Raw genomic sequence first — 13,008 nt, 5'->3', positions numbered from 1 at the left:
GTGGCCAGTCCTCTTCTGGCTGTGCCGGGTGGAGATTATAACAGAACATGGCCAAGATGTTCAAATGTTCATAAATGACCAGCATGGTCGAATAATAATAAGGCAGAACAGTTGAAACTGGAGCACTACACTAATATGCTATTATACTACTACACTGCTACTATTCTACCATATTACTACGATTATACTACTATTACACTGCACTTCATAACTTTCTCCATGATTCTGTGTATTTGTTTCTGTCTGTCTGTGTGTGTGTGTGTGTGTGTGTGTGTGTGTGTGTGTGTGTGTGTGTGTGTGTGTGTGTGTGTGTGTGTGTGTGTGTGTGTAGGAGCGTGTGTGTGGTCTGTGTGGCAACTATGATGGAAACATGAACAACGACCTTCTAAGCAGCAACAACCAGCTGGAGGTCGACTCCACCCACTTTGGAAACTCCTGGAAGGTTAAACCCAGCTGCGCCGATGCAACAAAGGTACACACAAACACACACACAGATATACACACACACACACAAACATAGTCAAACACAGACACAGACAGACAGACACACACAGATGCACACAGACACACACACACACAGAGACAGTCTATAGTATGTGTGTTTCTGTTCAACTTCTTCAGAACTTTAACTGTGTGTGTGTGTGTGTGTGTGTGTGTGTGTGTGTGTGTGTGTGTGTGTGTGTGTGTGTGTGTGTTTGTGTCTCTGTGTGTGTGTGTGTGTGTGTGTGTGTGTGTGTGTCTGTCTGTCTGTCTGTCTGTCTGTCTGTCTGTCTGTCTGTCTGTCTGTCTGTCTGTCTGTCTGTCTGTCTGTCTGTCTGTCTGTCTGTCTGTCTGTCTGTCTGTGTGTCTGTCTCTTTGTGTGTGTGTGTCTGTCTGTCTGTCTGTCTCTTTGTGTGTGTCTGTCTGTCTCTTTGTGTGTGTCTGTCTGTCTGTCTGTCTGTCTGTCTCTTTGTGTGTGTCTGTCTGTCTGTCTGTCTGTCTGTCTGTCTCTTTGTGTGTGTCTGTCTGTCTGTCTGTCTGTCTCTTTGTGTGTGTCTGTCTGTCTGTCTGTCTGTCTCTTTGTGTGTGTCTGTCTGTCTGTCTGTCTCTTTGTGTGTGTCTGTCTGTCTGTCTGTCTGTCTGTCTCTTTGTGTGTGTCTGTCTGTCTGTCTGTCTCTTTGTGTGTGTCTGTCTGTCTGTCTGTCTCTTTGTGTGTGTGTGTCTGTCTGTCTGTCTCTTTGTGTGTGTGTGTGTAGCTACCCCCTCCCTGCAGTGATAACATAGTGAGATTGGTGACTGTGGAACAGTCCTGTCGTGTTCTAACCAGTGCCCTCTTCAGAGCCTGCAACAGTCTGGTGAGTCACAAACACACTACATAACACTATTAGAACCTGTAATGAACACTACATAACACTATTACACTCTATATTACCTGTATAACACTACATAACACTATTACACTCTATATTACCTGCATAACACTACATAACACTATTACACTCTATATTACCTGTATAACACTACATAACACTATTACACTCTATATTACCTGTATAACACACACTATACAACGTTCTTATAACCTGTAATGAACACTACATAACATGCTTACAGCCAGTAGTAAACACAACATAACGCTTTTGTAACATATAATGAACACTACATAACACACTTATAACCTGTAATAAACACTGCCTAATACAACTACACATAATGTACCTGTATAACAGACACACTATATAACACTCTTATAACCTGTAATAAACACTGCCTAATACAACTACACATAATGTACCTGTATAACAGACACACTATATAACACTCTTATAACCTGTAATAAACACTGCCTAATACAACTACACATAATGTACCTGTATAACAGACACACTATTTAACGCTCTTATAACCTGTAATAAACACTACTTAATGCTCTTATAACCTCTAATAAAGACTATATAACACTCTTATAACCTCTAATAAAGACTATATAACACTTTTATAACCTGTAATAAACACTATATAACACTCTTATAACCTCTAATAAAGACTATATAACACTAATATAACCTGTAATAAAGACTATATTTAACACTCTTATAACCTGTAATAAACACTATATAACACTAATAACCTGTAATAAACATAATGTAACTGTATAACAGAAAGACACTATATAACACTCTTATAACCTGTAATAAAGACTATATAACACTCTTATAACCTGTAATAAGACACACTATTTAATGCTCTTATAACCTCTAATAAAGACTATATAACACTCTTATAACCTCTAATAAAGACTATATAACACTCTTATAACCTGTAATAAACACTATATAACACTCTTATAACCTGTAATAAAGACTATATAACACTCTTATAACCTGTAATAAAGACTATATAACACTCTTATAACCTGTAATAAACACTACTTTAAACTCTTATAACCTGCATTAAACACTACATAACCTGTAATAAACACCATATATAATTATCTTTCTTAACCTGTAAAACACTAAACAATTTTAGAACCATAATAAACACTACATATCACTCTTATATCTTGTAATAAACACTACGTAACATTAATAACCTGTAATAAACACTACAAAACACTCATAGCCTGTAATAAACACTACAAAACACTTTTGTACCCTGTAATCAACACTACAAAACACTCATAGCCTGCAATAAACACTACAAAACACTTTTGTAACCTGTAATCAACACTACAAAATACTCTTATAACCTGTAAAAACAATACATAACACTCTTACAACCTGTACTAACCACTATATATTACACGTTGTGCACGTGTGTGTGTGTGTGTGTGTGTGTGTGTGTGTGTGTGTGTGTGTGTGTGTGTGTGTGTGTGTGTGTGTGTGTGTGTGTGCGTGTGTGTGTGTAGGTGGACCCAGAGCCCTATGTAGAGATGTGTGTGGAGGCGGCGTGCTCTTGTCCGTCCGTCGGAGACTGTATGTGTTTCTGTGATATCATCGCTGCATACTCCCAGGCCTGCTCCGAGATGGGCGTGGCTGTCAGCTGGAGGTCTAATGAGCTGTGCCGTAAGTCACAGGTCACACCCACACAGCATGGATACTATTTTTCTTTTAGTCAGCTCTGGGAATTCGAACTTGAATTCCACTAGATGAACATCCCAACTTATCTATGAGCATTTAAAACTTACTAGATAAAACATAACACATTTTTTAAAATACTTCAATTAAACATACTATATTTAAAACATACCACATTTAAAACATACTATATTTAAAACATACCACATTTAAAACATACTACATAAAACATACCACATTTAAAACTTACCACATTTAAAGTTTACTACATTTAAAACATACCACATTTAAAACATACTACATTTAAAACATACCACATTTAAAACATACTACATTTAAAACATACCACATTTAAAACATACTATATTTAAAACATACTACATAAAACATACCACATTTAAAACATACTACAATTAAAACATACTATATTTAAAACATACTAAAATTAAAACGTACTATATTTAAAACATACTACAATAAACATACCACTTGTAAAACATATTTCAATTGAAACATACTATATTTAAAACATACTACATAAAACATTCTACATTTAAAACATACTACAAAACAAACATACCGCATTTAAAGCATACTGCAATTAAAACATACTATATTTAAAACATACCATATTTAAAACATACTACAATTAAAACGTACTACATTTGGCCTCCTGAGTGGCGCAGTGGTCTAAGGCGGTGGTCCCATCGCCCACTAGTGCCTCCTGTGGTGGGCCGGGCGCAGTGCACGCTGACAAGGGCGCCAGGTGCACGGTTTTTCCTTCGACACATTGGTATGGCTGGCTTCCGGGTTCAGTGGGCATTGTGTCAAGAAGCAAGAAGCTTAGTTGGGTTGTGTTTCGGGGGACGCACTGCTCTCGACCTTCGCCGAGTCCGTACCTGAGTTGCAGCGATGAGACAAGACTGTAGCTACCAATTGGATATCACGAAATTGGGTAGAACATTCTACATTTAAAACAAACTACATTTAAAACAAACTACATTTAAAACATACTACATTTAAAATATACCACATGTAAAGCATATTACATTTTCTAAATATCATATACTATAGAACTTTTTTTTTTCTCCAAAAAAACAAGCAAGTACAGGTATTCAAAGACGGCCACTTTCTATAGCCTTCCGTCTTCAAATAAAGTTGTTTCATGTATTGTGTGTGTGTGTGTGTGTGTGTGTGTGTGTGTGTGTGTGTGTGTGTGTGTGTGTGTGTGTGTGTGTGTGTGTGTGTTAGCGCTGAGCTGCGAGGAGCTGAACACTGCAGCGGAGGGTTTGGGGGAGCTATGCCAGTGGAGGTACAACACATGTGGCTCTGCCTGTCCAATCACCTGTCAGCACTCACATCCCCTCCCCTGTCCATTCACCTGTATCGAGGGCTGCCACGCTACCTGCCCCCCAGGTAAGACACACACACATACACATATACTGTATATATGAGGGGTAATAAAGATCATAAATGAACCAAAGCGGAGAATGAATGGCTTCCATTCACCTGTATCGAGGGCTGCCACTCTACTTGACCCCCAGGTAAGACACGCATATAGATGAGGGGTAATAAAGGTAATGAATTAACTGAAGATGTTTAATGTATTACTATCACCTTGGTGAACATTTATTTTATTTTTGTTTATCTACGGGTAAATGCGTGGTGTGGTTATTAAATATATATGTATTTTTTTAATTGTTATACAAAAGCATTTTTTTACTTAAAAAAAAATATTAAGTCCATCTAATCCAATCAGCACAGTCTAGAACTGGATGACCAGGGTCTTGTTTACAATCAATTCAGCCAAAGTCTAGACCTGGATAACCAGGGCATTGTTTCTAATCCATTCAGTCACAGTCAAGAACTGGATAAATCTGGCCTTGTTTTACAATCCATTCAGCCATATTCTAGAACTGGATGACCAGGGCCTTGTTTCAAAACCATTCATCAACATTCTAGAACTGGATAACCAGGGCCTTGTTTCGAAACCATTCATCAACATTCTAGAACTGGATAACCAGGGCATTGTTTCTAATCCATTTAGTCACAGTCAAGAACTAGATAAATCTTCCCTTGTTTTACAATCCATTCAGCCATATTCTAGAACTGGAGGACCAGGGCCTTGTTTCGAAACCATTCATCAACATTCTACAACTGGATAACCAGGGCTTTGTTTCGAAACCATTCATCAACATTCTAGAACTGGATAACCAGGGCATTGTTTCTAATCCATTCAGTCACAGTCAAGAACTGGATAAATCTTGCCTTGTTTTACAATCCATTCAGCCATATTCTAGAACTGGATGACCAGGGCCTTGTTTCAATCATTCATCAACATTCTAGAACTGGATAACCAGGGCATTGTTTCTAATCCATTCAGTCACAGTCAAGAACTGGATAAATCTTGCCTTGTTTTACAATCCATTCAGCCATATTCTAGAACTGGATGACCAGGGCCTTGTTTCAAAACCATTCATCAACATTCTAGAACTGGATAACCAGGGCCTTGTTTCGAAACCATTCATCAACATTCTAGAACTGGATAACCAGGGCATTGTTTCTAATCCATTTAGTCACAGTCAAGAACTGGATAAATCTTGCCTTGTTTTACAATCCATTCAGCCATATTCTAGAACTGGAGGACCAGGGCCTTGTTTCGAAACCATTCATCAACATTCTAGAACTGGATAACCAGGGCTTGTTTCTAAACCATTCAGTCAACATTCTAGAACTGGATAAATCTTGCCTTGTTTTATAATCCATTCAGTCATATTCAGAACTGGATAAATCTTGCCTTGTTTCAAAACCATTCAGCAACATTCTAGAACTGGATGACCAGGGCCTTGTTTCGAAACCATTCATCAACATTCTAGAACTGGATAACCAGGGCATTGTTTCTAATCCATTCAGTCACAGTCAAGAACTGGATAAATCTTGCCTTGTTTTACAATCCATTCAGCCATATTCTAGAACTGGATGACCAGGGCCTTGTTTTTCGAAACCATTCATCAACATTCTAGAACTGGATGACCAGGGCATTGTTTCTAATCCATTCAGTCACAGTCAAGAACTGGATAAATCTTGCCTTGTTTTATAATCCATTCAGCCATATTCTAGAACTGGATGACCAGGGCCTTGTTTCGAAACCATTCATCAACATTCTAGAACTGTATGACCAGGGCCTTGTTTCCAAACCATTCATCAACATTCTAGAACTGGATTACCAGGGCATTGTTTCCAAACCATTCATCAACATTCTAGAACTGGATAACCAGGGCCTTGTTTCTAATCCATTCATCAACATTCTAGAACTGGATAACCAGGGTCTTGTTTTTCAAACCATTCATCAACATTCTAGAACTGGATAACCAGGGCCTTTTTTCCAAACCATTCAGTCACAGTCAAGAACTGGATAAATCTTGCCTTGTTTTACAATCCATTCAGCCATATTCTAGAACTGGATTACCAGGGCCTTGTTTCAAACCATTCATCAACATTCTATACCTGGATGACCAGGGTCTTTGTTTCCAAACTCCATTCAGTCACAGTCTAGAAATGGATGACCAGGGCCTTATTTCCAATCCATTCAGTCACAGTCTGGAAATGGATGACCCGGGCCTTAAGTTTCTAATCCATTCAGCCACAGTCTAGAGCTGGATGACCAGCAAACTTTTAAAGTGTTTCCAAACAAGTCTAGAGGGAACATTGGGTAAATGGATGACCATTTGTTCATGATCGAAATTAAAGCAATCCATTCAGTCACTGTCTATTCAAATGGATGACCAGGGCCTTGTTTCTCAAACTCCATTCAGTCACAGTGCTAGAAATGGATGACCAGGGCCTTGTTTCCTCTCCATTCAGCCATAGTCTAGAGCTGGAGGACCAGGGTCTGGTTTCAAATCCATTCAGCCATAGTCTAGAGCTGGAGCTTGTTTCCCAGTTCAAGAATAAACTGACTTATAATTTATTTTAGTTTGTTTAACCTTTATTTAACCTAGGCAATTCATTTAAGAACAATTTCATATTTACTAATTGCAAACCCGGGTTTTATTAATGATCAATTGCCTTTTAACCTGTTGCTTCTATGGGATTCCCAATCATGGCTGGATGTGAATGCAGGAACTTAATGCTAATTATGATGAAACATACCATTTGCCATGTTATTGACCAGCAAACTTTTTTTAAAGTGTTTCCCAAACAAGTAAGTATTATCTGATAACATTGGGTAAAAAGTGCACAGGGACGTTAACAAAATAATTAGCATTTGTTCATGATCAAACCGCACAATAAAATAGCAACGCATTCTTACCTTTCATCATCTTTTTCCATTCAAATCTGACGTTAAACATATTTGGGTCTGTTTCTCAAACTAGAAACTCTAATACACTTGTCTTCTTGCTCAGTTGTTTCAAAACCTCCCACTCCTCTTTTTTAAAATATTCTGGTTAAAGCCAGTTTGCACTGTTCTGTAATGCAACTTTAGGTAGTACAATAGCGTTTATCAGGAGGCAGATCTTCAGTTTCTTGGCAATTTCTCATATGGAATAGCCTTCATTTCTCAGAACAAGAATAAACTGACGAGTTTCAGAAGAAAGTGCTTTGTTTTTATCTGGCCATTTTGAGACTGTTCAGTGATCAGTTTTTCCCACAAATGCTGATGCTCCACTGATACTTTAACTAGTCTAAAGAAGGCCAGTTTTTCTATCTTTAATCAGAACAACAGTTTTCTGCTGTGCTAACATAATTGCAAAAGGGTTTTATTAAATGATCAAAAAAGTAGCCTTTAAGAGGTTAAAATGATAATCTTGGATTAGCTAACACATTGTGCCATTGGAACACAGGAGTGATGGTTGATGATAGTGGGCCTCTGTACGCCTATGTACTGTAGATATTCCATTAAAAGTCTGCGGTTTCCAGCTACAATAGTCATTTACAACATTAACAATGTCTACACTGTATTTCTGATCAATTTGGTGTTCTTTTAATGGACAGAAAATGTGCTTTTCTTTCAAAAACAAGGACATTTCTAAGTGAGCCAAAACATTTGAACGTGAATGTATGTGAGAACGTACAGTTGAAGTCGGAAGTTTACATACACCTTAGCCAAATACAAACTCAGTTTTTCACAATTCCTGACATTTAATCCTAGTACAAATTCCCTGTTTTAGGTCAGTTAGGATCACTACTTTATTTTAAAAATGTGAAATGTCAGAACAATAGTTGAGAGAATAATTTATTTCAGCTTTTATTTCTTTCATCACATTCTCAGTGGGTCAGAAGTTTACATACACTCAATTAGTATTTGGTAGCATTGCGTTACAATTGTTTAACTTGTGTCAAAAGATTTGGGTAGCCTTCCACAAGCTTCCCACAATAAGTTGGGGGAATTTTGGCCCATTCCTCCTGACAGAGCAGGTGTAACTGAGTCAGGTTGTAGGCCTCCTTGCTCGCAAATGCTTTTTCAGTTCTGCCCACAAATTTTCCATTGAGGTCAGGGCTTTGTGATGGCCACTCAAATACCTTGACTTTGTTGTCCTGAAGCAATTTTGCCACAACTTTGAAAGTACGCTTGGGGTCATTGTTCATTTGGAAGACCCAAAGACCCAAGCTTTAACTTCCTCACTGAGATTTTGCTTCAATATATCCACATAATTTTCCTGCCTCATAATGCCATCTATTTTGTGAAGTGCACCAGTCCTTCCTGCAGCAAAGCACCCCCACAAGATGATGCTGCCACCCCAGTGCTTCACGGTTGGGATGGTGTTCTTCGGCATGCAAGCTTCACCCTTTTTCCTCCAAACATAATGATGGGCATTATGGCCAAACAGTTCTATTTTTGTTTCATCAGACCAGAGGACATTTCTCCAAAAAGTACGATCTTTGTCCCCATGTGCTGTTGCAAACCATAGTCTGGCTTGTCTATCGCGGTTTTGGAGCAGTAGCATCTTCCTTGCTGAGAGGACTTTCAGGTTATGTCGATATGGGACTCATTTTACTGTGGAAATAGATACTTTTACCTTCTTCCTCCAGCATCTTTGCAAGGTCCTTTGCTGTTGTTCTGTGATTGATTTGCACTTTTCGCACCAAAGTACGTTCATCTCTAGGAGACCGAAAGCATCTCCCTCCACAGAGGTTCCATGGTGTTTATACTTGTGTACTATTGTTTGTACAGATGAACGTGGTACCTTCAGGCATTTGGAAATTGCTCCCAAGGATGAACCAACTTAGTTTGAAGGTAGGCTTTGAAATACATCCACAGGTACATCTCCAATTGACTCAAATGATGTCAAGTAGCCTATCAGAAGCTTCTAAAGCCATGACATGATTTTCTGGAATTTTCCAAGCTGTTTAAAGGCACAATCAACCTAGTGTATGTAAACTTCTGACCCACTAGAATTGTGATACAGTGAATTATAAGTGAAATAATCTGTAAACAATTGTTGGAAAAATGACGTGTCATGCACAATGTAGATGTCCTAACTGACGTGCCAAAACTATAGGTTGTTAACAAGACATTTGTGGAGTGGTTGAAAAACAAGTTTTAATGGCTCCAACCTAAGTGTATGTAAACTTCCGACTTCAACTGTATGTGTGAACTGGTGAATGTGCTCGTGAACTGGTGAATGTCCTCGTGAACTGGTGAATGTGCTCGTGAACGCCTAAGAACAACTTGTGTCTCCATTGACAGTCCATGTTGATTCAAGACAGTTTCTTAGGCTCTCAGTAGCTAGGTTAGTTCATTTAGTCCAAATGTCACCCCTCAATTTTGAGCTAGATTATATTTGGAACTTCTTGCTTTGTCTCAGCTCGTTCACAGCCATGTGGAAGCTACCTGTGTTGTTTATATTTAGTCCTAGATACACACACATACACTGATAAACACACACATACACTGATAAACACACAGACAGTGCAGGCAGCAGTAACCCCCCCGCCTCTGCCTTGTAGGTCAGATACTGGATGAGGTTTCCATGCAGTGTGTTGAACCCGCCCAATGCCACATATGTTACCATGACGGAGAGAGGATCTCCCATGGTAACAAGGTCATCCTGAACCATGACGACCCCCAACATTGTCAGATATGGTAACACACCACATACATTTGATATGTCTGGAACAATGTCTGGAACTATTAATCTAATTGTGTGTGTGTGTGTGTGTGTGGTGTGTGTGTGTTCCAGCCACTGTGAGAACAACACTCTGAGCTGCGAGGTTTGTGCTCTTCTGGACACCGTAGCTTCGTACACTACCCCTGCTGGTCTGACCACACCCACCGCCCAGCCTGTCTCCACAGTGATGCCGGAGGGGTCATGTGACCGGGCCATGGACCTGGCCTTCCTATTAGATGGCTCGGCAGCGCTCAGCGAGGAGGACTTCCTGTCCGTCAAACAGTTCATCTTATCAGTGGTGGACAGGTTCAGGATGGGCTCTGCCCACACCAGGGCTACGGTACTGCTGTATCACTCTGGAGTCAAGACATACGACATGCAGGTACACACACAAACACACACACACACACACACACACACACACAACACACACAAACACACCGGGGCTATGGTCCTGCTGTATCACTCTGGAGTTAAGACTAGAGCTCTTCAAGGGTCAGGGTAGGATCCGGGTCGAGTCTAAATTCTGAAGTTGACCATTAGATCCAGGTAGGGTCCAGTTTGGTGGATTCGGGACTCTTGTGGGTGTCACAGACAGACCCTGAATTAAATTGAAGAGTTTAGTTCATAAACAACATCAACTCAAATTTCACATATTTACATTTTATCATCTTAAATTATTGTCAGACAAAATTGCATATCAGCCTGCTTTCATTTGTTTTGCGCAATATATTCCCCTGACATGGTATGCAGAAGCACACACAGCCACTTAGAACACCTGACTGAGTACTGACCTCTATAGTATCCCAGGAAATGTTGGCTACTTGTCATTTTACCCCCCATAGAGTGTGTATTATAATTTTTCAGATAAAATGACAGAGCCAATCATTTGTTTCCTTGTCTAACTGATTTGGTTGAATTCACTATTTGTCAAGTCAGTGAGGCAAGATGAAGTTAGCCATATGCCAGTGTAACGGGGCTGGCTGGCTGGCTGGATGGATGGATAGATGGATAGATGGATAGATATTTCAACTTTATTCTTCCTGCAAGGGAACTTCACTCTGCTGACTGGCCGGTGTCTCTGAAATTTGATGAGGAGATGCAGTATGCTGGATGGAGCAACAGGAGCAGCATCCATAGTTAGTCTCCTTGCCTATAGCCTACTAATAATTGTTATTTAGGAGGCACAACTGTGGATACGGAAGGGGATATACAGTATATATATATTTTTGTCTTATTTATTCAATTCCTACATTTGTGACTGACCACCTTGATTGAGTCTTATGTAGTAAAATGTGAAATTGTGTTTGTTTTTTTACATTGGATAAAAGCAGAGTCACAGAGCTACAAAATGGTATAATACACTGCATTTGAGGAACAATGGGAAAGTTATTCTGCTTTGAAAGTTGCAGCAATTTTGAGAAATTGCCTTTGAATATTTTGGTACAAACTGGGGAGCTCTTCTTTGTCTACACCCATTCAGCATCATTCACACAGTTTTAATTAGCCCGACCCATCTCTTTAAGGATCGATCCGAGCGTTCTGTACTAACAGCAGTCAATCACACAAGCTAACTGGCTAACTTGATAGCTACTTCCAGACACAAATGAGAGAACAGCTCACTGAACATTACTCTCCCTAGCAGAGCTGATTAGGCTGTTATGTTACTGTGCTGTCAGATTGTCTCATTGTAAATTCAGAGCGTTTCGCTCTTGGAGCGTTGAGAGCGCACACTGGACGCTCTGACTGATGAGTAGGGTTGATGAGTAGGGTTGATCCTAGCATTCTGACCTCAAAACGGCAGGCAATCACCCAAGCTAACTGGCTAACATTGGCTAGCTTGCTAGCTACAGTACTTCCAGACACAAATGAGAACCCCACTCTGACCATTTTACTTTACCTAGCAGAGCTGGTTGGGCTGTTTTCATGTTATCCAGAGCGTAGGTGACTGTAACTGAGCTGCTGGCAACAATTTAATTACGCTTTATTGCCAACGTTTACTGACACCAGTAATACATACATTATGTCTAGTTTCCTGAAACAGGTCACATTTAGGCTTGGTCTATTTAGTAGGCTTTTTTGCTATTTTATTTGGGTATTTTGTTACCTAATGTTGAATGACTCAAGTCAAGTGTGGATTCTAATATTATGTTGTTTTTTTTATAAACAATACAGATTAAAAAAAACAATAATTAAGTAGGAGGTTGGAAGCCCAAAGGCTGATATTAAAACCACTCCACAAAAAAACGACATGAGTAAAAAAAATAAAAGGTTTATTAAAACAGATAACAAACACGCCACCATAAAGAAAATTCAAATTAAAAACAGGTTTAGCCCCTGGTTCGACCATGATCTAGCAGAGTTAATCCACTTCAAGAACACCATTTGGCAAAAGGCTCAGCACACACACTGATGTTCAAGGCAAATGAGAAATTAAGCACACTCAGGCTGGAAAGCTAAAGTTAGTTACTTTAAGGAGGAGTTCTCTCTCTGTGGGTCTAACCCCAAGATATTCTGGAACACGTGAAAGACCTGGAGAATAAACCTCGTCCTCACAGCTGCCTATGTCCCTTAACCTTTCTAGTGGGAACCCCTCGACAACATTCCGCTGAAAAGGCAGGGCGCGAAATACAAAAAATATTTTTGGGAAATATGTAACTTTCACACATTAACAAGTCCAATAAAGCAAATGAAAGATAAACATCTTGTTAATCTACCCATCGTGTCCGATTTCAAAAATGCTTTACAGCTAAAGCACCCATATGATTATGTTAGATTACCGCCAAGTCGAAAAAACACAGCCATTTTTCCAGCCAAAGACAGGAGTCACAAAAAGCAGA

General features: G+C 39.4%; 1 protein-coding gene across 1 annotated transcript in view; it reads left to right on the top strand.

Moving 5' to 3' along the window:
- vwf (von Willebrand factor) overlaps positions 1–13,008 on the top strand; it is a 174,424-nt gene that overhangs the window by 55,822 nt on the left and 105,594 nt on the right. Inside the window, 6 exon segments of the mRNA XM_065022171.1 lie at positions 332–472; positions 1,236–1,334; positions 2,888–3,044; positions 4,308–4,472; positions 10,008–10,143; positions 10,241–10,550. Coding sequence (XP_064878243.1) covers positions 332–472; positions 1,236–1,334; positions 2,888–3,044; positions 4,308–4,472; positions 10,008–10,143; positions 10,241–10,550 — 1,008 coding nt within the window.

This window comes from Oncorhynchus nerka, linkage group LG9a (assembly GCF_034236695.1).
Source record: "Oncorhynchus nerka isolate Pitt River linkage group LG9a, Oner_Uvic_2.0, whole genome shotgun sequence".
Taxonomy (NCBI): domain Eukaryota; kingdom Metazoa; phylum Chordata; class Actinopteri; order Salmoniformes; family Salmonidae; genus Oncorhynchus; species Oncorhynchus nerka.
The sequence above is the reverse complement of the archived record's forward strand: the minus strand, read 5'-3'. Positions and strand labels throughout refer to the sequence as shown.